Source organism: Bubalus bubalis, chromosome 10 (genome assembly GCF_019923935.1).
Source record: "Bubalus bubalis isolate 160015118507 breed Murrah chromosome 10, NDDB_SH_1, whole genome shotgun sequence".
Taxonomy (NCBI): Eukaryota; Metazoa; Chordata; class Mammalia; order Artiodactyla; family Bovidae; genus Bubalus; species Bubalus bubalis.
Window position 1 is genome coordinate 20,240,163 of NC_059166.1, and position 26,476 is coordinate 20,266,638.

Genomic DNA, 26,476 nt, shown 5'->3' on the forward strand with positions numbered 1-26,476 from the left:
TGCTTTTAAGTTTCTCATGTACTATACTTTAAATGTTCAAAACTTTGTGTAAAACCACGTGACCCAATTTCTTTCACAATGTCTGCTGTAGAAATCTTAATTGTACACACTTACTTAGAAATAAATTCTCTCCTAAGCATTATTACAGATTTGAAAGGACTAGTTAGAACTGCAACAATAATGTCAATCGAGTTCTTAGTTATCAACAAACACACAGAAAGAAGAGAGGAGAGAACTGACGAAGGAGAGAGGAGAGATGTTCATTTATGTTGTTTCCAACTGGTAGCAACCATATCAGAAAGCCAGGGTGGTGGGAGTGCTTCTTGAGTCCTTAGGAGGGGATTTTAAGGTATTTAAGAGGAATAACCACATGCTTACACTAGCCAGGGCTAGTTAAATTATAGTATTTTAAGGATAACAATTTTACATGAAGTACCAAAGTTCTGGCTAGAAAAATAGATTGCTAAACAGAAACTTCCAGCTTTCCATGGCTGAATCTAAAGTGATTGTGAAAGTGATAGTCATTCAGTCGTGTCTGACTCTTTGAGACCCCATGGACTGTAGCTCACTAGGCTCCTTTGTCCATGGGATTCTCCAGGCAAGAATATTGGAGCGGGTAACCATTCCTTTCTCCAAGGGATCTTCCTGACCCAGGGGTTAAACCCGGGTTTCCTGCATTACAGGCAGATTCTTTACCATCTGAGCCATGAGGGGAAGCCCTAAGAGTCCAAAAGCCTCTCTCAAATATGAGGATGCAACAAAAATATAGACTCATGAAACTACAGTAAGGCTGCAGGGAAAGTTTATTACCACCCAGTTTTCACACTGAAAGTCACAACTTGTAAGTCTTAACAAATACTGAGCAACTGTTATTTTAAAAGTTGTTGAAAAGAACGTAAACATTATCTTGAATATAATGGCAACAACAGCAGAAGCCTAAGTGCTCAGGGTGAAGGGGTGGAGCCATTGGCAGGACTCCTCGGCCATGGTCCTTTTCAAAAAAGTCTCAGGCTCCCGGGGTGGCGTCATTCATTTTCAGGCGCAGCCCTGGGCAGATTTATAGAGCAGCGCATCCACCATCTGCAATCTAGTTTCAGGACCTTGTTTCCAGTCAGTCAGACTGCACCCGCAGGAGAGAAGCAGACGCCAAGTCAGCAACACTGGGTCTTGCCCTCTTTTTTCACAGTCTCCTCATCCAGTTTAATTCTGCCATCGTTTTCTTCGTTGGGGAAGCTTTGGTGGTTGGCAAGAATGTTCTCCACCAGGAACCGGGCTGCTTCATCAATGTTGACATTATCCTACAGGGCAGAAACAAGGATTAATTCTTAGAGGAAAACATTAAGAGTATTACTAGGAACTAGGAAAGTGTGTTAGAGAGGGCACGGTAAGGACAGCTCCATCTCCTGCTCCAATACTAAAACTGTTTGCTGAGAGTCAATACTATTGTCTAACAGGTCTAGAGAACCCTCTTCTTCCTACAAAGGATCCCTCTTTCTGATGTTCTTGTTTTTCAATGTTTTAAACTTTGGTGCTGAGGTTCAATGAGCTGTCTCCATGGCTGAAGATGAATCTTCATCCTGCTCTAGGTTGCCAGCCACATAACTGAAAGCACAGATATAAAAGGGCTTCCCTGGTGGCTCAGAGGGTAAAGCATCTGCCTGCAATGCAGGAGACCCAGGTTCGATCCCTGGGTCAGGAAGATCCCCTGGAGAAGGAAATGGCAACCCACTCTGGTGCTCTTGCCTGGAAAATCACATGGACTGAGCAGCTTGGTAGGCTACAGTCCATGGGGTCGCAAAGAGTCGGACACGACTGAGCCATTTCACTTTCACTTTTCACTTTACAGACAGCAAAACAAAACTCAATAATCTGTTCTTGAACATCTACTTCCAGTATTCAGGATACCTTGTGGAAAAAAATGTTAAAGGGTTCAAACCACATTAAAATATGATAAATGCAGCATATCACTTCCCCATCCCTGACTGCAAATTATGACTTTTAGTTGATGTGTATAAACTGAGCTGAAACAATGTTGTGGGTGAGATGTTAAGGATGCTCTAAGGAATCACTAGCTATCATATTTGTGTGACTGATTCATATGCTGTCATTGCATATATAATAAGTAACACATAGCAAAAACTGTGCTTACTTATAAAGTAGAGGTAGTAGGAACTGATAGACATTTCTAAAGCTATTGTGGAAAATACGTAAATATATACTTATGAACTTCCCACGTGGCTCCATGGTAAAGAAACTGCCTGGCAATACAAGACACAGGTTCCATCCCTGAGCCATGAAGATTCCCTGGAGGAGGAAATGGCAACCCACTCCATTATTCTTGTCTGGAAAATCCCATGCACAAAGGAGCCAGGGGTCGCAAAGAGTCAGACATGACTGAGCGACTAAGCACGATGTGCTCTTTTCAGCGTCTGAGGAGGCACACTTGCTTCAGTTCGTGTCTGCCAGGATTCTCCACTGAAAAGGGACTATTTTTCACTTTGCACTTAGTAAGTACAAGTGTGTAAATATCCTGTTTTTCACCATACCTTTCCCTACTCATTTTGACATCAATTAATTTTCTCCCTGGAACAAGTATTACTGTTATATTTAATGGTGACTTTCTATCTCCATCATTTCTTCATTTATGATTTGGAATTCTACAGTTAGGAAGAGTTTTTTCTCTTCTCTCCCTCTTAGTCACTTGTTTGTTCATGTCACAGATTATTACTTTATTCTATGGATTAGATCCATAACAATAAATATTTACTTTGTTGTTCAATCTATTGTCTTAGATTTTGGAGCTCTTACAAGCAGGCGCCTGTGTCTTTTTGACATGTTTCCATCATTGTGTTGTTTCCTTAGCTTCTGGCACCACAGAATACCTCAGGCACATCTTTACTTTCCTTGTTCTACTAGTTACTAGATAACTGTATTTAAAAACCAGATTCTGCGGACTTGTAAACTCATGAGTTCTGTGTCGTTATGGCTTCTTCAGCAGACACACCCAGGGAATATGTGATGTTTTTGAGCTGTGGTGCTGGAGAAGACTCTTGAGAGTCCCTTGGACTGCAAGGAGATCCAACCAGTCCATCCTAAAGGAAATCAACCCTGAATATTCATTGGAAGGACTGATGCTGAAGCTGAGGCTCCAATACTTTGGATACCTGATGAGAAGAGCCACTCACTGAAAAAGACCCTGATGCTGGGAAAGACTGAGGCTAAGAAGAGAAGGGGACGACAGAGGATGAGATGGTTGGATGGCATCATCGACTCAATGGACATGAGTTTGAGCAAACTCCAGGAGATACTGAAGGACAGGGAAGCCTGGCGTGCTGCATCCATATGGTCTCCAAGAATCAGACATGAACTAAATGACTGAACAACAATACATACATTAGTATCTGCCTCTATGTTCATCTGTTTATACATATATGTGTGTATGTGTGCATGTGTGTATATGCACACACACAAATATACACATAAACACAGGATTTATACATATATGTATCTGTATATATGTTAAACGTTAAGTTCATATGGACCTTTCCAATTCCAACCTAATACCGCAAGGTTCATTCTAGGCGTCTCCCTTATTTGTTGTAACTTTCTCAGACAGTGAGAACTCTGTCTGAGGAGTAAAGACCTCTGCTATTTATTCAGGTATCTTTTCTAGCACCAACACAAGGGTTTTTTTTTTTTAACCTCTACTCCTAAGGTAAGCATAAACTTTAATTAAAGTATCGATCTTTAAATGCCCTAATGTCCCTCAGTCTCCACCATCCCCGTTATACCAAATAATTAAAACATTCTCTAACTGCATCTAATTGTAACTCATTAAGAACAGAAAGTCCCATGCTATAGTGTAATTAGTCACACAGTTTCATATTGGAAATCCATTATTTGCCATAAAGGTGAAGAGATGAAGCTCATGAATTTAAACTTGGCTTTTGGCTGTGTTCCCAAAGGAACAGGCTGTGATCCCTGCAAGTCTAGCAGAAATCAGTTCGAAGCTAACTGCTGGCCAGCTCAGAATCAGAGGTGTTAATGGCATGTAGGCAGTATTTTAAATCTTGACTAAAAATTTTAACGAAAATTTTACATTATATTTCTCTTGAAATACTCATCACTAAGGAAATCTGTAGGAAATATATTTGTAGGAAGGCACAGAACATATGAATATTTTCCTTTTTACCTCTACAAGCTACCCTGTCTATACATACAATGAAGCTGATGACTTACACAGTCTCAGGCTACATGCCACATGATACTATTGTTTATGAATCTTCCATCTAGATTCTGGGGAGAAATTTGGATTTATTACCTGAATGATTAATTAAAAAAAAACAGAAGAGGAATTTTTATCTGTAATACATTCATCTTCTCTGTCAAATCTCTTGCTCTAGTAAACATTTATACACACCACTAATTTTTTTCCAACAAAGCTGGGAAGTAAAGCAAATCCCTTGACAGATGCAGAGAGAAGACAGAGGGCATGGCTCCCAGAACAAGTGCCTCTATGAAAAGCCGTCCCTTCTGCAATCTCTTCCTTCCTGTTTGGCTGAGGGCTCATGCAGTACACCTCTGGGCTTTATCCCTGTTCCACCACTACTTTTTAAATATGAAACTAAATTTTAATTTATAATAGAGTAGATTTATTATATAATAAATAGCCTTTAGCCTAGAAGTAAACACTTCTGCCTCTAGCAGACACTGTTCTTCCCAATGACCCCTCCATCACAATATTTTCAGAGCACATTTTGTGTAGTCTCCCATAGGTTTGCTTTCATTATTCTCATCTTCAGTGGCAGCAAATAATCTTCCACTTTTAGGGTGGGTTTCTAGTACAGCTAAAGTAACCTGGTAAGTAAGTGATTTGGAGGAAAAAAAAATATGTATGTGTGTGTGTGTGTGTGTATATATATATATATATACATATATAAACCACTCTGGTAAATCCATCTAAATCCTCTCTATACATAAGCAATTCACTGAAGTATACTGAAAGCTGAAACTGTTAGAATTATATCAGTTTGGTTTTGAGTTTGTCATCATCACATAACTTCACCAACATTTCATCGTTCTTCCATGTCTGATTGTTATTGGACCTCTAAAGTGAAACCTGCAATGCATATAAATGCACTCCAACACAAAATTTTATGCTTGGGATTTTCACCTTTGGTTTCCAGTATATCTAGACTATTAAGATTTTCATCAGCCAATCTGTATTTTTCTTCAAAAAATATTTTATCCAGTTTTTCATCATGGTTGAAAGAACAACATCTTACTCTACTGTTCATGACAAAATATGTCACAATTGTTGATGCTTTCCTTTTGCTCAAATTTTTCATATACATTTGATCTACAATTCCTCCAACATCATCTGAATACATCTTCTCTTTGACCTTTTCAATGTCTTTGTTAGTCCTGCCCACGACGTACATCTTCACTAAGGATGTCTATGTCCCTGTGTTTTGTTAAATCTTCTGTAAAAATCAAAATTAGTTGTGCTTGACAATATACTTCATACCCCATAAACTCCAGGGTGCATGAAAAATACTTTAAGGACTCAAACTCACAGAAAATGTCATTTGTTCTTTGCTCTAATAATATTAATTTTTATTTTAATGTAAAATCTGCCCTTCTATTCACCTCCCACTAGCCAATTCTGAAAACCTTCCTGTAGCTGCCTGAAATAAGCTGTAACATATCTATGTTTCACCTTTCACTAGGCTGCTGAAAAACACTCCGGTAAATCTGTCTAAATCCTTTACAGTTACAGGTCAGATGTATGAGTTAACTGCAGAGCAGATAAAAACATGCAGCAGAGCTCACCTTCGCAGAGGTTTCAAACCATCCTGTGAAGCCATGTTCTTTGCAGAACTGGTCCATCTGGGAAGGAGTCTGGCCACTGTCCTTTTTCTGGTCACATTTGTTAGCTAAAAGGACAGCAGGAATAGGGCTGCCGTTTGGAAGATGTACTTTACTATCCAGATCACTTTTCCATTTTAAAACAGCATCAAACGTGGAACCTCTCGAAATATCAAAGACAATGAAGGCACCAACAGCTTCTTTGTAATATACTCGGGTCATGTTGCCAAAACGCTCCTGTCCTAGAAATAAATATAGTGAGACATCAAAAACTTAAAATTCAGTCAGAGGCTATATTTAGATAGAACCCTTTTTAACCCTAAGAATAATGTTGTAAACACATCTGTCATTCCAGAGCAACAGAGATGGGTGGGATTAAGGATACACACACAGAACCACAACCCATAGGGCAGAAGTGGCTGCTCACCTGCTCTCAGGACAGTTACTTTGTTTTATGTCCTCTGTGCATGTACACTACATTCTCCATAAACATCAAGATGCCATTCCTACAGCTACAGAATCCATCATGGGCCCTCTCACTTGCCTTGGTCTAAGAGAGGTACTAAAGAAAAAAAAAGAAAGTTGGGTGTGGAGGGAAGAGACAAGAATAGAAGAAAATAGACTTGCAGGAAGAAGATAAGTGTGGTGGGTAAAACGCTAGTCAAAAAGATTAGGCCTGGACCTGAGATAAAAGCTCATGTTCTTAACTTCTCTTTTTTCACATCCCCAGCAAAACCCACTTTCCTTTTCCTTTTTAAATTTTTTTAAAGGAGGATAATTACTTCACAACTCTGTGCTGGTATCTGCAGTACAACAATGAGAATACATATACTCCTTCCCTCTTGAGCCTCCCTCCCTTCTCCCATCCCACTTCTCTAGGAAGTCACAGAGTGCCAGGCTGGGCTCCCTATGTTAGACAGCAAGTTCCCACTAGCCATCTTTTTAACACCCGATAGTATATATATATATATATATATATTTATATATATATATATATATATATATATAAATGCTACTTTCTCACTTTTGACTCGAAATGCAAGACTGCTCTCCTCTAAGAAGGTAGATGTGCAAAACCACTACTTTAGTAAAACATGGTACAACTGTGTTGTTAAAAGAAGGATCAACTACAGAGCTCTTAGGATATCACTGTACTTTTAAAATAGCTTAATATGTTAAACACTTTTTTTTTTGGAAAAAAATCTACCATTAAACATACCATATAGGTCTTGGCAAAGCATTCACTTACTATCTGGTATTGACTTAGGAAGAATTCTTTTCTTCATCTGACAGACAGAAAAACATGCAAAGGCTGCTTGGCCAGGACTCCAACAGCGCCAACTAAAGAAGATGGGACTAAGACTGGATCTCCTGACTCCCACATGTGTGTGGAAACATGCCCGTCATTCTGACCTATCCTGCAGCTGCCCTGACTTAGTGGGGCAAATTACTGACTATACTGCTAAGGGAAAATGACTGCGATCACTACAAATCTAAGATTTATAACTCTTTGTCTAATGAAAAAAACATGTGCTATGATGGAACATTTTCCTATTAAAACATACAATGAAAAACAAGCTTTTATCTAATTTTACTGGTAGTAAAGAAAGCAAAGCTGTCCCCTAAATTAATCATTTTTCTCCTCCAAAGTCTATGCCATCACACATTTTTAGATATTATTAATGGAATAATTGAAGAAGAATGCAATAGTCAAGCTTAAATGGATAAACAGCGTTCATCTAGTTTATGACTGCTGCCCAGAGGGGCTTATCTGAAGCTGTACTGTGCCAGCTCAGAGTTCCAGATTTTGTTAGAACGAACAGTCACATGAGAAATGTCATTACCGCGTTCATATATTACTAGTGATGTAAATCTGACCAGCCAACTATTTAGTTTATTTGCTCACAATGCTGACATTTATAAAAAGCTCATGTTGTATCCTTTTCCATTAATGTACATTTAATTATCACACAAAGCATGCTGGCAGAGAACAGACCAACCATTCAAGGTCAGTATCACCATTTTGTAAACACTGCACAGATGCATTAAGGTGGACCTAGTTTGAAACAGAGAGCACACACTACCAATGATTTTGATTTTTCTCAATTTTAATTATTTTATATGAAACAACTACAACAATAAGAGAAATTAGTACTGCTAACTTAGTCCAGATAACAAGATAATTACATAATTATATAAAAACATTCCTTTGGGCTACCCTTTAATTTAGAAGAGGGTAAGGTGCCAAACTAACAAATGTATATAGAAATCCAGAAGTTATGAAGAACTATTGCACTCTAGTGACTTTGTTTCTAGAATCATCTGTAAATTCCCTCCCCAAATATTTCTTTTTACCAGCTGTGTTAGTGAACATACAAGTTTGTATTCATATAAAATTTCTGGTTAAACCATAAGAAAACAAGAAATGTATGAGACAAGGCATTTTCGAGGAGGATCTTGTGACTTAAAATACCCATTCCAGTTCCAGGGCCAGGATTCAATCCTCCTTGACATTCTCACAGCAGACAGTGTGCTTTCTAACACCACCATATATGACAAGTCTAAACGGTGCCAATTACACTGTTAAGCATTTCATGTTCATCGCAGCACCGTTTATAATAGCCAGGACATGGAAGCAACCTAGATGTCCATCAGCAGATGAATGGATAAGAAAGCTGTGGTACATATACACAATGGAGTATTACTCAGCCATTAAAAAGAATACATTTGAATCAGTTCTAATGAGGTGGATGAAACTGGAGCCTATTATACAGAGTGAAGTAAGCCAGAAAGAAAAACACCAATACAGTATACTAACGCATATATATGGAATTTAGAAAGATGGTAACAATAACCCTGCGTACGAGACAGCAAAAGAGACACTGATGTATAGAACAGTCTTATGGACTCTGTGGGAGAGGGAGAGGGTGGGAAGATTTGGGAGAATGGCATTGAAACATGTATAATATCATGTATGAAATGAGTTGCCAGTCCAGGTTCAATGCACGATACTGGATGCTTGGGGCTAGTGCACTGGGACGACCCAGAGGGATGGTATGGGGAGGGAGGAGGGTTCAGGATGGGGAACACATGTATACCTGTGGCAGATTCATTTTGATATTTGGCAAAACTAATACAATTTTGTAAAGTTTAAAAATAAAATAAAATTAAAAAAAAAAAAAAGATAAGATGGGCAACGTAAAGGACAGAAACAGCAACGACCTAACAGAATAATGTTAGTCACTCAGTTGTGTCCGACACTTTGCGATCCCATGGACTGTAGCCTGCCAGGCTCCTCTGTCCATGGAATTCTCCAGGCAAGAATACTGGAGTGGGTGGCCATTCCCTTCTCCCAGGGATCTTCCTGACCCAGAGATCAAACCTGGGTCTCCTTCATTGCAGGCAGATTCTTTACCAACTGAGACATCAGGGAAGCCCAAATACAAACAAAGCTGGTAGACATGATGGAATTCCAGCTGAGCTATTTCAAATCCTAAAAGATGATGCTATCAAAGTGCTGCAGTCAATATGTCAGCAAATTTGGAAAACTCAGCAGTGGCCACAGGACTGGAAAAGGTCAGTTTTCATTCCAATTCCAAAGAAAAGCCATGCCAATGAATGTTTCAATTATCGTACAAATGGGCACATTTCACATGCTAGCAAGGTAATGCTAAAAATCCTTCAAGTTGGGCTTCAGCAGTATGTGAACCAAGAAATTCTAAGTGTACAAGTTGGATTTAGAAAAAGCAGAGGAACCAGAGATCAAATTGCCAACATCCATTGTATCACAGAAAAAGCAAACAGAAAAACATCTGCTTCATTGACTACGCTAAAGCCTTTAACTGTGTGGATCACACAAATTGTGGAAAAGTCTTAAAGCAATGGGAATACCAGACTACCTTACCTGCCTCTTGAGAAACCTGTATGCCGGACAAGAAGTAATAGTTAGAACTGGACATGGAACAATGGACAGGTTCCACATTGGGAAAGGAGTATGTCAAGGCTGTATACTGTCACACTGCTTTTTTAACTTATATGCAGAGTGCATCATGTGAAATGCTGGGCTGGATGAATCACAAGCTAGAATCAAGACTGCTGGGAGAAATATCAATAACCTCAGATTCGCAGATGATACCACTCTAATGGCAGAAAGAGAAGAGGGCTAAAGAGCCTCTTGATGAAAGTGAAAGAGGAGAGTGAAAAAACTGGCTTAAAATTCAATATTAAAAAATTAAGATCATAGCATCCAGTCCCATCACTTCATGGCAAATAGATGGGGGAAAAAGTGGAAATAGTGACAGACTTTATATTCCTGGGCTCCAAAATCACTGAAGACAGTGACTGCAGCCATGAAATTAAAAGGCACTTGCTCCTTGGAAGAAATCTATGAAAAACCTAGACAGTGTATTAAAAAGCAGAGACATAATTTTGCCAACAAGGGTCCATATAGTCAAAGTTATGGTTTTACCAGTTCAGTTCAGTTGCTCAGTCATGTCTGACTCTTTGCGACCCCATGGACCTCAGCACACCAGGCTTTTCTGTTCATCACCAACTCCCAGAGCTAACTAAAACTCATGTCCATCAAGTTGATGATGCCATCCAACCATCTCATCCTCTGGTTTCCCCTTCTCCTCCTGCCTTCAATCTTTCCCAGAATCAGGGTCTTTTCCAATGAGTCAGTTCCTCACGTCAGGTGGCCAAAGTATTGGAGTTTCAGCTTCAGCATCAGTCCTTCCAATGAATATTCAGGACTGATTTCCTTTATGATGGATGGACTTGTTGGATCTCCTTGCAATCCAAGAAGACTCATGAGTCTTCTCCAACACCACAGTTCAAAAGCATCAATTCTTCGGTGCTCAGCTTTCTTTGTAGTCCAATTCTCACATCCATAAATGACTACTGGAAAAACCATAGCTTTGACTAGACAGACCTTTGTTTGTTTTACCAGTAGTCATGTACAGATGTGAGATTTGGACCATAAAGAAAGCTGAGTGTTGAAGAATTGATGCTTTCGAATTGTGGTACTAGAGAAGACACTTGAGACTTCCTTGAACTGCAAGGAGATCAAACCTGTCAATCCTAAAGGAAATCAACTCTGAATATTCACTGGAAGGACTGATGCTGACGCTGAAACTCTAGTACTTTGCCACCTGATCCGAAGAGCCCACTCATTGGAAAAGACCCTGATGCTGGGAAAAATTGAGGACAGTAGGAGAAGAGGGCAACAGAGAATGAGATGGTTGGACAGCAACACCAACTCAATGGACATGAGTTTGAGCAAACTCTGGGAGACAGAGAAGGACAGGGAAGCCTGATGTACTGCAGTCCATGGGGTTGCAAAGAGTCAGTCAGGACTGAGCAGGCCAAACAACAACACTGTTAATCAAATGAAAAGTAAAGGCACAAACTGGGAGAAAAAAGTACATATATATTATATCTGATTTAAAAAACATACTTAGAATATACATAATTCTCAGAACTCCAAAATAAGAGAACAAAAAACAATTTGATAGAATAAGCAAAATATTAAAACACTTTACCAAAGAATTTATATGATGATAAATAAGCAAAAGAAATGATGCTCAAAATTATTAATCACTGGGTTTAAACCACAATTGAGCTGATCCTTTATACCCACAAGAAAGGCTATAATGAAAAAGTCTGACTATACCAAGTGCTGGTGAAGTTGTGGAGCAACTGGAGCTCTCATAGGCAGATGGAAAGAATAATACTTAAAAATAGTGTAACCATGTTGGAAAACAATTTGATACTTTCTCAAAAATGTAAGCATATATCTAGCATACAACCAAGCCATCCCACTCCTAGGTATTTGCAACAAAATGAAGGCACACATCTATACAAAGGCATGCTCACGGCTGCTCAGAGGAGCTTCATTTTTAACAGCCCCAAACTGGAAGCAACCCAAATGTCTATTCACATAGTAATGAATAAACTACGGTATATTCATACAATGGACCACAACTCAACAATAAAAAAGGAAAGAAACAAATTATGAATAAATGTAACAACATGGATGAATCTCAAAATAATTATGCTGAGTCAAAATAACCAGGCCAGAGGAGGAAGAGGTGATACTGTGAGTCTACTTATATCAAATACCAAAAAATTAGAAACTACACTAATACAGTAAGAGAAAGCAGATCAGTTGATTATGTTGGACAAGGGCAGGGAATGGACTAGAGAAATTAGATTTCAAATGATAAAAAATGCTTGCAATCTTGACAATGGTGGTATTTCCCAAGTGTAAAACTTATAAAATTGTACAGTTTACTCTATGTCAACTATATCACAATAAAGCTATAAAAAATACCTACCTTATATATGGTCACTGGGAAGTTAAATGTAAAATGCCTGCCTGGGAGTATATTTAGGGCTGAGTTTGGCAGAACTTAGCTAAATAAAGTGTTTTTTTTTGGAGCAGAGAAGGGATAAAAGGAGTTCATTTAGAATAATAATCTTAACATAAAATTAACAGAACTGTTCTCCAAAAATCGAACAAGGTGAAACTTAGATTTAGCTCTGTTGTTTTCAAGGTTTAAATGCACAGGATTGCTAAGCTCTTTCGGTTTTTAAGCTGGAAAGTAAACTTTCCTACAAGAATAAGAATTGCAGCCTGTATCTTTGTTATGACTGCTCATTGGGTAATTTTAGCTAGTCCCTTATTACTATCTAAAACAAAGGAGTCCAGTGGAAAACACAACTAATGTTCACAAATAATCCATTTTCCTCCACTTTTGAATACATGGAGGACCACACTGCCCTGCCCCGACTAAACCAGCTGTGTTCATGGAATGTGGACAGAAGTGTCCCTGCCCAGCAGAATCACTTGTCGGGTGGCAGCAAGGTTACCCCTACTTTGAGGTGATGGTATCAGATGGTAGGGCCTCTTTTAGCCTGGGTCTTCAAGGGGCTCCAGTGAAAAACCACCCTCACATTTCTCGCCATCCCCCCACTTCTGCTCCCTCTTAAGGACATGTAGAAAGAGTGTGAAAGTGTGTCAGTCGCTCAGTCATATCTGACTCTTTGTGACCCCATGGACTGTTGCCTGCCAGGTTCCACTGTCCATAGGATTCTCCAGGCAAGAATGCTGGAGTGGGTTGCCACGCCCTCCTCCAGGGGATCTTCCTCATTTTAAGGCTGTTGGCACCCTACCACAACCTAGCCTATCTTGACTGGTACAACTCCCAAATATCTTTTTACCTCTTATAGCTAGGGTTGATCTCAACTAGAAAATACGTATTAGGTTCCTCCTATGTACCAGGCACTGTGCTAGACACTGGTGAAACAATGAATAGGATCCCAAGACTCTCAGTCCATCTGAGGAAAGAAACCAAGCGATGCCATGATGTGTTAGGTGTAAACAGAGATACAAAGAGCATATTATGGTATTCAACAAGGGGATGCCATTCACTGAAGTGGGTACGTTAATCTTACTAGTCTTTTTGAAAGATACATTATCAAAAAATGCCTTTCAAATGCTTATACTATGAAAATATAATATCTTCATAAACTTTATTTCTTTACTTCCATGCTGTGACTTTCCAGCCAGCCAAGTCAGAGCCATGCTCACCATCCATGGACTAAAAGGCTAAGTTTTAACTGCTGGAGGCAGTTTCCCAGAAGCACTGAGTCATCACTAGGAGAAACAGGTGTTCTACTTCCCCTTTTACAGCACTGCAGAAGCCAGCCCTTCCTAGCTTCAGATAAGGGCTAAAGGATCAATAAGGGCTAATAGGTAAGACTGTCATATGCAAACTAGAATTGCATTAGAAATCCATGGAATCGTAACATTTTTTTTTTTTTTAACTTTTGGAGGGCAGCCAATCAACCATTTTAAGTTTATTCTAAAAAATTTTTATTATTCTAGGACTCTTCTTTCCACAAGTACATAAATAAAAGCAGGACATTTCTGCCATGCTGCATGCTGAATGCTCCTGGATTGTGTCCTGTGATGGAAGCGGACCGGTTAGAGGAGAAAGTATGCAGTTATTAAATGTAAAGACAGCTGCATGTGTCTTGTTTCATAGTGCGTGTGTGTGTGGAGTGAAAGTGTACAGCAATATGGAAACTCAGCAGAACCTGGGAGATCTTCCTCTTACATGGCCTGTAGTAGTACAGACATGGTGGGGAGAACTCTGAGCAACAAACACCACCTTCCTAGAACAGAGCTGTAATCTCCTCTTACAGGAAGGAGAGGGGTTACTTTATGCTTTTCTGATACTCTAACAGACAAGATTATAAACTAGAAGACAATACTCCAGATTATCTCATCCAACCTCCCTTATATTAAAGATGAGAAAATAAAATCTCAGCGAGACAACATTACTCAAGTGTCTTAGGTTGATGTCTTATCCAGTGTGCTGCCTGATCTGGTAACCAAGGATTTTCTGGAGTATACATTGCTCCCCATGGCCCCATGTCTCCAAATAGATCCAAAGCAGCATGAGCCTGGAAAGACATTCCTCAAGGACACACAGCCCTGCCACAAAAGTTACAGGCTTGCTCTGTGTCCCTGAGTGCCTGACCACAGTAGCTAAGGACACGCCTCACTGATGAGTTCATTAGCTAGGCTGACACTGGGGACAGGCTTTTTCAACCATATTGCTGTGGGCATATTGCCTGAATATTCCAAATGGCTTCTAAAATGTGTTATCCTTTAAAAAGCTGTGTTACTTCCTTCTCTAGCGGAAGGAACCCTGATTATAGCTAGATATCTTGGCAATGAGAAAGGGAAAAAAAGAGCACAGTGCTAGTCATCTAGGCTCAAAGACATTTAAAGATGCACGACTTGGTAATACATACTCTAATGGATGATGACCTGTAAGGTACACATGTTGGCAAAAGGATTAAAATGCTTCCCCAATATCTGGAGTACCCAACACTAATGACTTTGAGAAGCAGTTGAGACAACTTGATACATTTCCAAGAATATGTATTCTAATCAAGGAAAAGAAAATCATAAAATGGCTTGCCTTCTCTCTTTTTAGTGTAGGCAAATTTTCTAAAGGGAAATATTTGCTCTCAGATTTGAAAGCAAAATACTGCATTTTGAACATTTATCAGAAATACAGGCCAGAGACGCCTTCTCTATGGTTTTAATCACTATTTTTCAATGTGTGTCTCAATACTTTATGTTCATGTGCCCATTTGCCAAAAAATCTAAATATCTCTAAATGTTATTTGAAATTCAAAATATAAGTCACACAATGAAAAATAAATCAGAACAATAAGACAATCAGTGCTTAGCTTTCCAAGTATAAATGCTTATCCTTCCCACCCATTAAGAATTATTGGGCTTCCCAGGTGGCTCAGAGGTAAAGAATCTACCTGCCAAAGCAGGGAACATAAGGTTAGATCCCTGGGGCAGGAAGATCCATCCATCCCGCCCATCCAGTGTTCTTGCCTGGAGAATGAAAAGGCAACCCACTCAGTATTCTTGCCTGGGAAATCCCACGGACAGAGGAGCCTGGGCTACAGTCCATGGGGCTGCAAAAGGGTCGGACACGACTTAGCAACTAAACAACAAACAACAAGAATTACTGAGCTACATGTTCTTGCTTAAGGTGACTGGGCAGAAATGAAGTTTCTAGTGAGTGCATATAAAGTTCTTTAAAAACATATCCTTAAAGTTCAGTATGCATTTCAGAGATGAAGCATTTTTAACATGCTTGTGTGGTTGCTGGGTAAAAGATCAAGATCCAGCCAAAATATAAGTCCAGTCACGGGTTCTAGAAAGATATTTATCTAGCCACTAAAAATTTTTATAGCTTGATATAGATAATATGGTGATGTCATAATGGGTCTTAGGTTTTATATGTAAGAAGCTACAATTCATAGTCACATATGTTTTGTCATTTTTAGGGCATCTATTTAATGACTTTGTATACTACTACTTTATAAAGCCCTTATAAATGTGCCCCAGAATCACACTTAAATATTTAACATGCTAAAAGTATAGGCATTGTTAGAAGAAAAAAAAATTTCCTTACATTAAAAAACATGTATAATATCATATAAGAAACGAATCGCCAGTCCACGTTCGATGCAGGATACAGGAAGCTTGGGGCTGGTGCACTGGGATGACCCAGAAGGATGGTATGGGGAGGGAGATGGGAGGGGGGTTCAGGATTGGGAACACGTGTACACCCGTGGCAGATTCATGTTGATGTATGGCAAAACCAATACAATATTGTAAAGTAAAAAAAAAAATACTGGATGCTTGGGGCTGGTGCACTGGGATGACCCAGAGGGATGGTACAGAGAGGGAGGAGGGAGGAGGGTTCAGGATGGGGAACACGTGTATACCTGTGGCGGATTCATGTTGATATATGGCAAAACCAATACAATATTGTAAAGTTAAAAAATAAAAAATAAAAATTTAAAAATGGCACAAAGAAAAAAAATTGTTTTAAAAATTAAAAAAAATAAAAAATTACCATAATACTGACCAATAAAACAATGTAACTAAAAACCCATTCCCCCCGACTTGTTTACGCAATTTTTCATAAAAAAAATGACTGTATTACCCTCAAATAAAACAGGTCTAAAAGCTAATGCATCAAATTAGCACCATATGAGGCTGGATTCAGTAATGTACTGAATTTCATATTTTAATATTGTACCATGAAGAAGGTAAAAGGAGTCATGTGATTTTACACAATGCCATTCATTTGTCTGGTTTTCTTTTCTATCATGTGTAAAGCAGAAAGAGAGATAATATAACATGACCATAAAACCTTTGCAATAAGAAATCTCTGGATTCATACCCTAACTCTGCAAGTTACAGGTGTACAGACCTTGGGGAAATCCCTTAACCTTATTGAGTCTCAGTTTACTCAAATGTAATTTCCCCAGAAACATATGTATTAACATATGTAAAACAGATAGCAAGTAGGATTTGCTGTGTGACACAGGGAGCTCAGTCTAGTGCTATGTGACAACCTAGAAAGGTGGGGTTGGGGGAGGGAAATGGGAGGGGGATTCAGGAGGGAGGGGACATATGTGTACCTGTATCTGACCCTGAAAGATGAACTCCCCAGGTCAGTAGCGGCCCAATATGGAGAAGAGTGGAAAAATAGCTCCAGAAAGAAAGAAGGGGCTGAGATGAAGTGAAAACAATGCCCAGTTGTGGATGTTACTGGTATTGGAAGTAAAGCCCAATGCTATAAAGAACAATATTGCATAGGAAACTGGAATGTTAGGTCCCTGAATCAAGGTAAATTGCAAGTGGTCAAACAGGAGATGGCAAGAGAGAACATCGACATTTTAGGATCAGTGAACTAAAATCAGAAAACGAAGATCATGGCATCCAGTCCCATCACTTCATGGTAAATAGATGGGGAAATAGTGGAAACAGTGGCTGACTTTATTTTTTGGGGCTCCAAAATCACTGCACATGGGGATTGCAGCCATGAAATTAAAAGACGCTTACTCTTTGGAAGGAAAGTTATGATCAACCTAGACAGCATATTCAAAAGCAGAGACTTTGCCAACAAAGGTCCATCTAGTCAAGGCTATGGTTTTTCCTGTGGTCATGTATGGATGTGAGAGTTGGACTGTGAAGAAAGCTGAGCACCGAAGAATTGATGCTTTTGAAGTGTGGTGTTGGAGAAGACTCTTGAGAGTCCCTTGGACTGCAAGGAGATCCAACCAGTCCATTCTGAAGGAGATCAGTCCCAGGTGTTCATTGGAAAGAATGATGCTGAAGCTGAAACTCCAACGTTTTGGCCGCCTGATGGGAAGAACTGACTCTTTGGAAAAGACCCTGATTCTGGGAAATACTGAAGACAGGAGAAGGGGATGACAGAGGATGAGATGGTTGGATGGCATCACCAACTCATTGGGTATGAGTTTGAGCAAGCTCCAAGAGTTGGTGATAGACAGGGAAATCTGGTGTGCTGCAGTCCACGGGGTTGCAAAGAATAGGCCACGGCTGAGTGACTGAACTGAACTGATCTGATTCATGCTGCTGTATGGCAGAAACAAACACAATGTTGTAAAGCAATTATTTTTCAATTTTAAAAAAAGTAAATTGAGAGACAGTGACTAGAAAGCAGCTTTTCATAAATGTTAACTGTGATTACACAAAGGGTTTTTTACCAGAACTTCCTACCTCTGAGATTCTATGCTTATATTTGGAAATATATTTCCACTTCGAAAAAAAAGCATTACAGGGGAAGAGGCAAAGTTGCTATTTAAATCATGTATAAAATACCATTTGTGCCCATGCCACCACTATTTGAGGTTGAGATCAAACCCGTCTGTCAAGCAAGCGAGTAACAAAACTGAACACAGAAAAAAAAAGTTAAAAAATACCTAAACTAAAAGAAAAACAAACTCCTTTTGAGATGGCAACATCAGGAACTGGATTTTTCTCTTTGCTAATTAGAGAAGAGCAAGCTTTTGTGGTATTTAGGTCACAGTGTAAGGTCTGTTTTTATTCAACTATTTACATCTTCTGTGGTGACTGTAAAAAGAACATCTGACTTTAATCAATTTAAAGAGAGAAATAAAATCAAAGTATTTTTTTGGTTTGTGTCCAAAGTCGGAATAGTTTTGGAAGTTCGAGATATTGGCTTTTTCCTTTCTTAAGTACAGCATTCAGTGAGAGCAAGACATGGCCCATTTCTGTCGTGTGATTTATCGTGTCTCCTTACATCACCTCTTGAGACAGCAACAGAGATAAGGAGTGGGTGATGCAAAATAGACAGGAACTTAGGGGCCAGAAAAGGTGGGTGTCAAGGAACCCGGGGAGCAGCAGACTTGTTCAGTGGAGTGAACAGAGGATGGGCTGTTGGCAATGGACAGCACAGGCAAGACAGAACCACTGTTCTCAACTTGAGCGAATCAGATCACCCACGCTGTGTGTGCTCAGTCACTCAGTCGTGTCTGACTCTTTGTGACCCCATGGACTGTGGCCCACCAGGCTCCTCTGTCCATGGCATTCTCCAGGCAAGAATACTGGTGTGGGTTGCTGTGCCCTCCTCCAGGGGATCTTCCCTACCCAGGATTGAACCTGTGGCTCTTATGTCTCCTGCATTGGCAGGTGGGGTCTTTACCACTAATGCCACCTGGGGAAGATTACCCCTGGTGTCTGGTAAATTACATACTTCCAGGCCCTCTCCCTAGGAACTCTGACTTGTTAAGCATGGAATATTGCTAATTGCCTCTCTAGTATCCCCTTCACAGAATTTTATTTGGGGAAGCAGTGTGTCCAGTTTGAAAACAAACAGAAAAAGCCCTAGATTTCCCAGCTGCCCTTGCAAAAAGGCATGGGTGTCTGACTGGACCAGAAAGGCAAAGAATACAGCCAGGGAATAGCTGAGTGGTGAAATGTCAGCTTTGGTCCATGAAGAATGAATGGTTCTGTTCACCAGCTGTGAACTGCTCAACCACAGACTTACTAGGTGAGGGACTTAACTTTTTTCTTGTTAAACCATGATTTATGGGGATGTTTCACAGATGAAGCCAGTTCTGCTTATAGCTGATGCTAAGGAAGATACATTTAAGCACCTCAGATGAGTCTGACGGAGCAGGTCCCATACAGTCACACTAAAAAAACAAAAAAACCAAAAAAAACACCAAAACACCCAATATATATTTAGCTTAATTTCAAAGCAATCAAAAATCACTACAGAAAATGCTTAAGGAAAATATCTGGATAGAAGTGAGTGAAAAAAATGAGGAAGAAGAGAATGTTAAGATCTCCTGTCAGAAAGACCAACACAAAGCCTTAAACTAAACCTCCGCTATTCATTTATTTTTGTGTGGTTTGTTGCTCTCAAAATAAGAGTGGAGAAATCACATGTTTTTAGCCTCTGTGACTGTAAAAAGTGCAAAAAGCTCTTTTGAAAATATAATTGAATATAATTCTGGACACCTTTTTCTTGATCATTTATCTTACCTCCAGAAATCTCCTCACATAAGTTAGCACTTTTTCACCATCTCTTCATCCAAGAGAAGGTCTCTACAGCCATAGTGCAACTTAAACTTGTCGACTGAGCCCACTCTCTACTACTTAAGTGTTGATTAACTGCGAAATCCTCACTATTTTGAGGATACAGCTATTTTTGGACTCCAAATCTAAGGCCTTCAAAGTTTTTTTCTTTGGAAGATTACCTTTTCTCATCCCTTAGTCCATTTTAATAAGTGCCTAGAAATATGTATTCATCAGGGTTTTTTTTTTTTTTTTTTTTTAACATATTTTATGATTACTTTAACCTTGGGGCCTTGTAGACCAGGGGAGGGACTGGACTGCGCCCCCCGCCCCCAGCCCAGGGTTGTCTAGTTATTAAAGCAAACAACTTGCTGAGAGCGCGTCTTCAATATGCAAACCAATCAGTCCTGAGTCCTTCTCCTCTACTTGCTCTCTGTGGTCAGGCTCTTGCAGTCTAGGTCTGAGACAACTAGGGACCATCCCTATAGACCTCAGCAAACTGAAATCTTTCAAACTATTCAATCCTAAACTTGGCTCAGCTTGCCTATGCTGCGAGGTCCTTTCCTTTCTTCAAAAATCACAAAAAAGGCTCTAGCCCTTGCTCTGCTTTTTCCCAGCTCCTTCTGCCTCCTAAATGACCCTGGTGCTTCTCTGTGTGGTCCTGAATGGTGTGACATGGTCCTTCCTATAGGGAACTATCAGTAACAAACTATCTCTTTTAATGGCAATTGTCTCCTGATGTGGTGCTGTCATTTCACTTGAATAAAAACAAAACCTTGAGTACATGTTAAAAGGGAATAAGAAGCTATCTATGGTAACATTGTTTGTTAATCACCTTCACCCCAATACAAAATAAAAATATCTTTTAAAGAAGAAGAAGAATCACGGAAATTTACATATCGAAAGCTGGAAGGTCAGGATGCTGCTGCTGCTGCTGTTTAGTCACTAGGTCATGCCCGACTCTGCAATCTGATGGACTGTAGCCAGCCAGGCTCCTCTGTCCATGGGATTCTCCAGGAAAGAATAGTGGAGTGGGTTGCCATTTTGGAAGGTCAGAATACCATATACATAAGGCTGAAATTCCTAAGATATATTTGAAAATAATACTGCACCTCTGGAATAATGCATGGCATACAGGTTTAATCTGTGAGATCACAGACTAGTCCAGACAAACAGCTGCAATTATTACCTTGTTTTCCAGGGTGTGCTCTACACCAAATACCAATAAAATAGCTTCATTAACTTCAGAGAAGTCCACATTTTGGAGAGTCTTTCCAAATGTACAAAAAAAAAAAAAAAAAAAAAGAGAGAGAGAGAGAGAGAGATGCAGCCAATCAAAAAGTGTCTGCTTTGGAAGTAGTATGCTTCATAATTAAGTGTAAGAACTAGAAATTCTGGACTGATGACATAAACAGATGGTAATGATTACAATAGGTATAAAATATGAGTCATATGCTCCAAAACAGGGCTGACCAGAACATTTGCAAATTAAGACAAAAGTTGATGTCACTCTTATGTTACCAAAAATCCACTCTGCCATTAGAGACATGAGGCCTGTGCCACGGATTACCTGTGTTTTCTTGGTCAGTTTACCACATCTCTCTGGGTTTACACCATAGGGTTTCCAAAAGCCTTTAATCCTATTCAAACAATAGACTGATTAGGCAAATGGCTTGCAGCCAAATCAAGTTTTAGTACTTCTTATCAGAACTTGGCTCTCTGTACCTCTAATCTGAGCAACTTTTACCTTACCTGGGCTAACTGAGGCTAATTAAGAATGGTAACATAATGTAAAGTTTAAAAATAATGTAAAGTTTAAAAATAAAATAAAATTAAAAAAAAAAAAGAATGGTAACATATTCAAAAGAAGGAAAGGCAACAGGCACGACATTACCAGGCGAATTTTCTTCATGTCAGTTACACAGATATGCTGTTATGTTGAAATTCCTGTCTGGGCATTTGTGAAAGCACAGTCCAGACCGGGGAACCCAAAGGTGTGTCAGGGCTTACGAAATAAGGAAGATTTGAAGATGTAAAATGGGATAGTAGGCTTCTTGGAATTCAGCACAAAACTGAGCCAGAATAAGGCTGAAGATGGCAAGACTGTACAAGTCAGATGTAATAAAAGAGTTTATTTCAATCCTTTTAAATGAATTATTAAGTAACTGACCCACAATAAGCCCTATGAAAGTCACTGTAGGACTAAGAGACTACATATAACAGACACTAATTCCTCAAAGAACTGCTTCTTCATATTTAGAAAAAACTTGAACATTAATAATCCTTGACTGATAGACACTCTGAAGGTCAAGAAAGCTCTTGCTCATGAAGAGTTGGAGCGTTATCAAAGAAAACGAGAAGAGACCACTAGTTACAGCAATTGGCAATATGCGAGAGAGAACAAGGAAGACAAGATCAACATTTTATTTTCAGACGGGAATCAAAAAACTCGAAACTGAATCTAAGTATGGCTCAAAAGTGAATCTAAGTATGGTTTATATAACTTATAAGGTCTTCCAAGCATGAATTTTATGCTCTAATAAATCATATTTACATGAATTTCAGAGTACATTGTTTCTGATTTGTTCTCTGGCCCAAAGGAGTATTACTCAGATTTTTATAAAGAAATTTTGATACTAAAAACTGAAGAGCAGTAGAATAGGCTTCCTGCCTACTCTAATGCCATGTAGCATAAATATTATTTGAACTAAAGGCACTTGAAAAACAAGGGCAAGATGGGTACTCCAACCTCCCCTTCTTCTCCCTTAAATCAGGAGATAAAATTTCCATGTGAAAGATGTCCTCTCCATAAGGAAGGAAGGAACTGTGCTCATCACCAGAGATGATCAAACAGAGAATTCTGCAGAAGCAGATCTTGTTAAAATAGCTCTTATCTTCCTTTTAGCATCCCACAGAGTTTGATTATTTTTCCACAGCTGCCTTTGTTCAACTTAGTATAAAAGCATTTATATTTTTGTACTTTTGGGGGTTCTTCCTTTCCTTATGAGGGCTCTTGTGTCACATAAAGCTTCCCTGATAGCTCAGTTGGTAAAGAATTCGCCTGCAATGAAGGAGACCCCAGTTTGATTCCTGGGTTGGGAAGATCTGCTGGAGAAGGGATAGGCTACCCACTCCAGTATTCTGGCCTGGAGAACGCCATGGACTACATAGCCCAAGGGGTCACAAAGAGTTGGACATGACTGAGCAACTTTCACTTTCAAATAAGTTTCTGCTATTAATCTGTCTTACATTAATTTAATTCTCAGGACCAGCTGAACATTCTAAGAAGGCAGAGATAAAATTTTGCCTTCCCTATGAAAGCAAATCACTGCAAAGAATGCATGCAGACTAAATTATACTAGATCTAAATGGACAAGCTTAAAAAAAAAAAAAAAAGATTTAGCCTACCTGGAAAATTCTACAGTTGCTAATAAGCTTATAATAAGTAGTGAGCCAAATACTCATTCATCTATAATACATGTTAAAAGGAAGATCAGATACTGCATCCTAATTTAGTATATACACTTATTAAACTCTCTCTTTAAAATCTTATCAAAGACTTCAATATTTCAGTATATTTCAGTAATGTGTTGAGCAGCAGTCTCAAAGCAGATATGAAGTAAAAGAAAGGAACTGCCTAACACAAAATTGTGTAAAATTGCATCTGTACTTTAAAGCTGCATTCATTTGATTTAATAAGGATTTATAAGGCCTGTATCCATGAGTCACTATGGTTCTCAATTCGAAGAGTTTAGCTTAAACTGCTTGGCTACATTTACAGAAAACATTTGGGTAATTCCTGCTTGTTATGCTTGCTGGAGCTTTCAAGTACAGAGACCTGACATAATTTCTTTACACTTATCCCACTTCTAGAGCAGCAACAAAAGTCTAACCAGTAATACAGCACACCTTAAGTTAGTCATGTCGAGTGGCCAGCTCCACCTACTATTTTGCAATCAAGGAATACCTCCCCACTTTGAGAATTAAATATGATTCAACTTTGTTGCTACACAAAGCAAATATGTTTAGCCATGGGGAACTATTTGGAGTGACCTTCACTTTGCCTCCATTACATCATGACTATTTAATTCAAATGGTATGAGCCAGGATTCACTAGTAGCTCAAATATTCAAACCAAACTTTGGTTTGTTAATGACAGAGTTAATAATAGAGCTCCCTAAACCTTAAGTTAAAGCCACATTATTTTTTGCTCTTAGTTTCCTCATATACTGAAAACCTTATTTAAAAGATGAACCTTATAATTTCCAATCATCTCATAAGTTTACCTCTAATCTTGTTCATTGCTGGTGTGTACTTGCTGGATGGAATCCCTTTTGGAGATTCTGAAAGGTCTGCTTTCCTTCCTGGAAAGGCTCAAGCTTTGGATTTAGGCAAAACTGGAAGAAAATTCCACTTAGGCCGATATGTACCAGAGTCTGGTAGAGACTGAATACGTTCCCCTCCTGGTAAAATAGGTCTGGTTAAGCAGGATGAAAAAGGGGAAGAAAACTCTAACTCATGCTTCTGCTTTCCCAAGTCTCCAAATATAAGCATTTTTCCTTGAAGCTTAAAAAAACACAACTGTGACATTAAAAAAAAAACTTTTATTTACCCGCAGAAGGACCCAATCACAATTTAATTGCTAAACACCACACTATTTTACATGAAGAATAAAGCAAACTCAACTATTCTCCTATGCAGAGATTTAAAATCATCTTCATGGAAATTCACAGCTACACTGAAGATTTTGGTAGAATGATTATCACATGGTAAGGCAACCTTTAGAATCCATGACTTTGTCAAGGAGAAATACTCTTACTCATAAGTGCTCTGTGAAAAAGCAGGAAGTGTTTCGAAAGGAAGCCTCTGGCTTCAAAAGATGACTTTTCAAAACTTTTCAAACGAACATTTGGTTTTCTGTAACCAAAAAAAAAAAAAAAAAAACCAACAAGCTGAGCCCAAAGGCTATCTCCCTTTCTTAGAGGTGACATACATCACTTAATTTTCCTATCAGAGATAGAGAAGCCTAGTCTTAAATAAATAAGTATATATGTGATATTTCTTCAATATCATCTCATATGTAATAAGCTGTTGATGAAAAGAGCACTACCCAGCAGACAGACCTGGGTCCTCGACTCTTCACCAGTTGGGTGACCACACATTTTACAGGCTTCAGTCATACAAGTGGAGGTTGAAGGATGGTCTCTTTAACCCTGAACATGCCCCCATCTCGAAGGCAGACTGAGCTTAACACTCACAATGACTGAACAAGGTAATTCCTGGTACCACTTCCATATTTCAACTTTCCCAAAGTTAATGGCTTATTAAATGCACACATCCAACCCACCACACCAGCCAGAGTTCAAGTTTTCATACAGTAGACTAAGGAGAATCTGTACCCTCCTCAAACTGCTCCAAAATGACAATGGAAAGCAAATGCCAGGAAATAATATTATATATTGGGTGTGGGGAGGCAGGAGTGGGGCTAGGTGTTGGCTCAGGGGGAGAAGAGGAGCATAAGGTTTCAAGAGAAGTTTTCCCAAATCTTTGCCTGAGTGGCCTGCCCTAGGAATGCGAGGATGGCTACAAAGAATGGGATTATGCTCCCAAGGAAGGGTCTCAGACTCAAGGTGGATGATGAAAACCCTTCTGAAAAGAAACCCTGGTTTCTAGTCTTGGGGGTGTCCCTAACTAGGAGTGTAACTTTGGGTAAGTCGTTCAACCACTCTGAACCTCTGTTCTTATCTGTAAAATGTTAAAGCGAATGAGAGGAGCCAGCCCCTTCCCCTCCCTCTTCCTCGTGAAGATTCAGAATTAAAACTCGGGAAAAGCCTCCGTGGCTTTCTCACGTCAGGTGAGAGCTCCAAAGGAGAGGACCTCCTATCTCTTAAAAACACCAGAGCTTTTCAAAGCCCGAGCTGAGGCGTCTAACCAGGGTTATTTTCTCTACGCATTTATTTATCTTGTTCTGCTTTTAAATTCTTCGACTACCAAAGCCTGTTCCACTGTGCTGATTCCCCCTGGAGTCCAACATCCCCTTCCATCTTTCCAGGTGGTTTAGTCCCTTACTTTTAAACTTACTCGGGCAGGCAAGTTCTGGCAGAGGACAGAGAAAGAAGCAAGGAGACCGAGGCCAGCCGAGCGCCGCTCCCGCCCCCGCCAGGCTTTCGACGGCGGGGAAACCCCGCGGGCGCCCCCAGCCCGGAGGCCGCCGTCCGCCCGCCTCGGGGTCCCCGCACGTCCCCGGCTCCCGCCATCCTCTTACCCGCGATGTCCCATAGTTGCAGGCGCACCAGCGTCCTGCTGTCCCAGTTGAGGACCTTGAGGGCGAAGTCCACCCCGATGGTGGCCCGGTAGTGCTGGGAGAAAAGCTGGTGGACGTAGCGCTTGATGATGCTGGTCTTGCCCACGCCGAGTTCGCCGATGACCAGCACCTTGAAGAGGTGCTCGCTGGTCTCCGGCGGCGCCGCGGCGGCGGCCGTCCCCCGGCCCGGGTCCCCAGCTCCGCCGCCCGCCATGACCGCCCCCGACCTCGCACAGCCGGCCGGCCGCTCTCGGCGAACTCGGGGGCTCCGCCCGGCCGCGCCCTCCTTGCGGCGCCCCGGGAGCCCCGCCGGCCGTCGAAACTTCTCCGAGACCGGCCGCCCTTCC

General features: G+C 40.0%; 1 protein-coding gene across 1 annotated transcript; it reads right to left on the reverse strand.

Annotated features, from left to right (window-relative positions):
* Positions 1-785: 785 nt before the first annotated feature.
* RAB32 (RAB32, member RAS oncogene family) lies at positions 786-26,476 on the reverse strand. Its single transcript, XM_025294428.3, has 3 exons — positions 26,091-26,476; positions 5,833-6,110; positions 786-1,298 (listed from the first exon to the last, which is right to left on the reverse strand). Exons 1-3 carry the CDS (start codon positions 26,341-26,343, stop codon positions 1,152-1,154), a joined length of 678 nt encoding a protein of 225 aa, XP_025150213.1. The 5' UTR covers positions 26,344-26,476; the 3' UTR covers positions 786-1,151.

Bases quoted from the DNA above. Each gene is read 5' to 3' on its own strand.
- RAB32 (XM_025294428.3), bottom strand. From the start codon at position 26,343: ATGGCGGGCGGCGGAGCTGGGGACCCGGGCCGGGGGACGGCCGCCGCC. The intron at 6,111-26,090 runs GTAAGAGGATGG...ATTTATTTCTAG, and splicing joins GCAACTATGGGACATCGCGG to GACAGGAGCGTTTTGGCAAC. The intron at 1,299-5,832 runs GTGAGCTCTGCT...TCTGCCCTGTAG, and splicing joins GGTTTGAAACCTCTGCGAAG to GATAATGTCAACATTGATGA.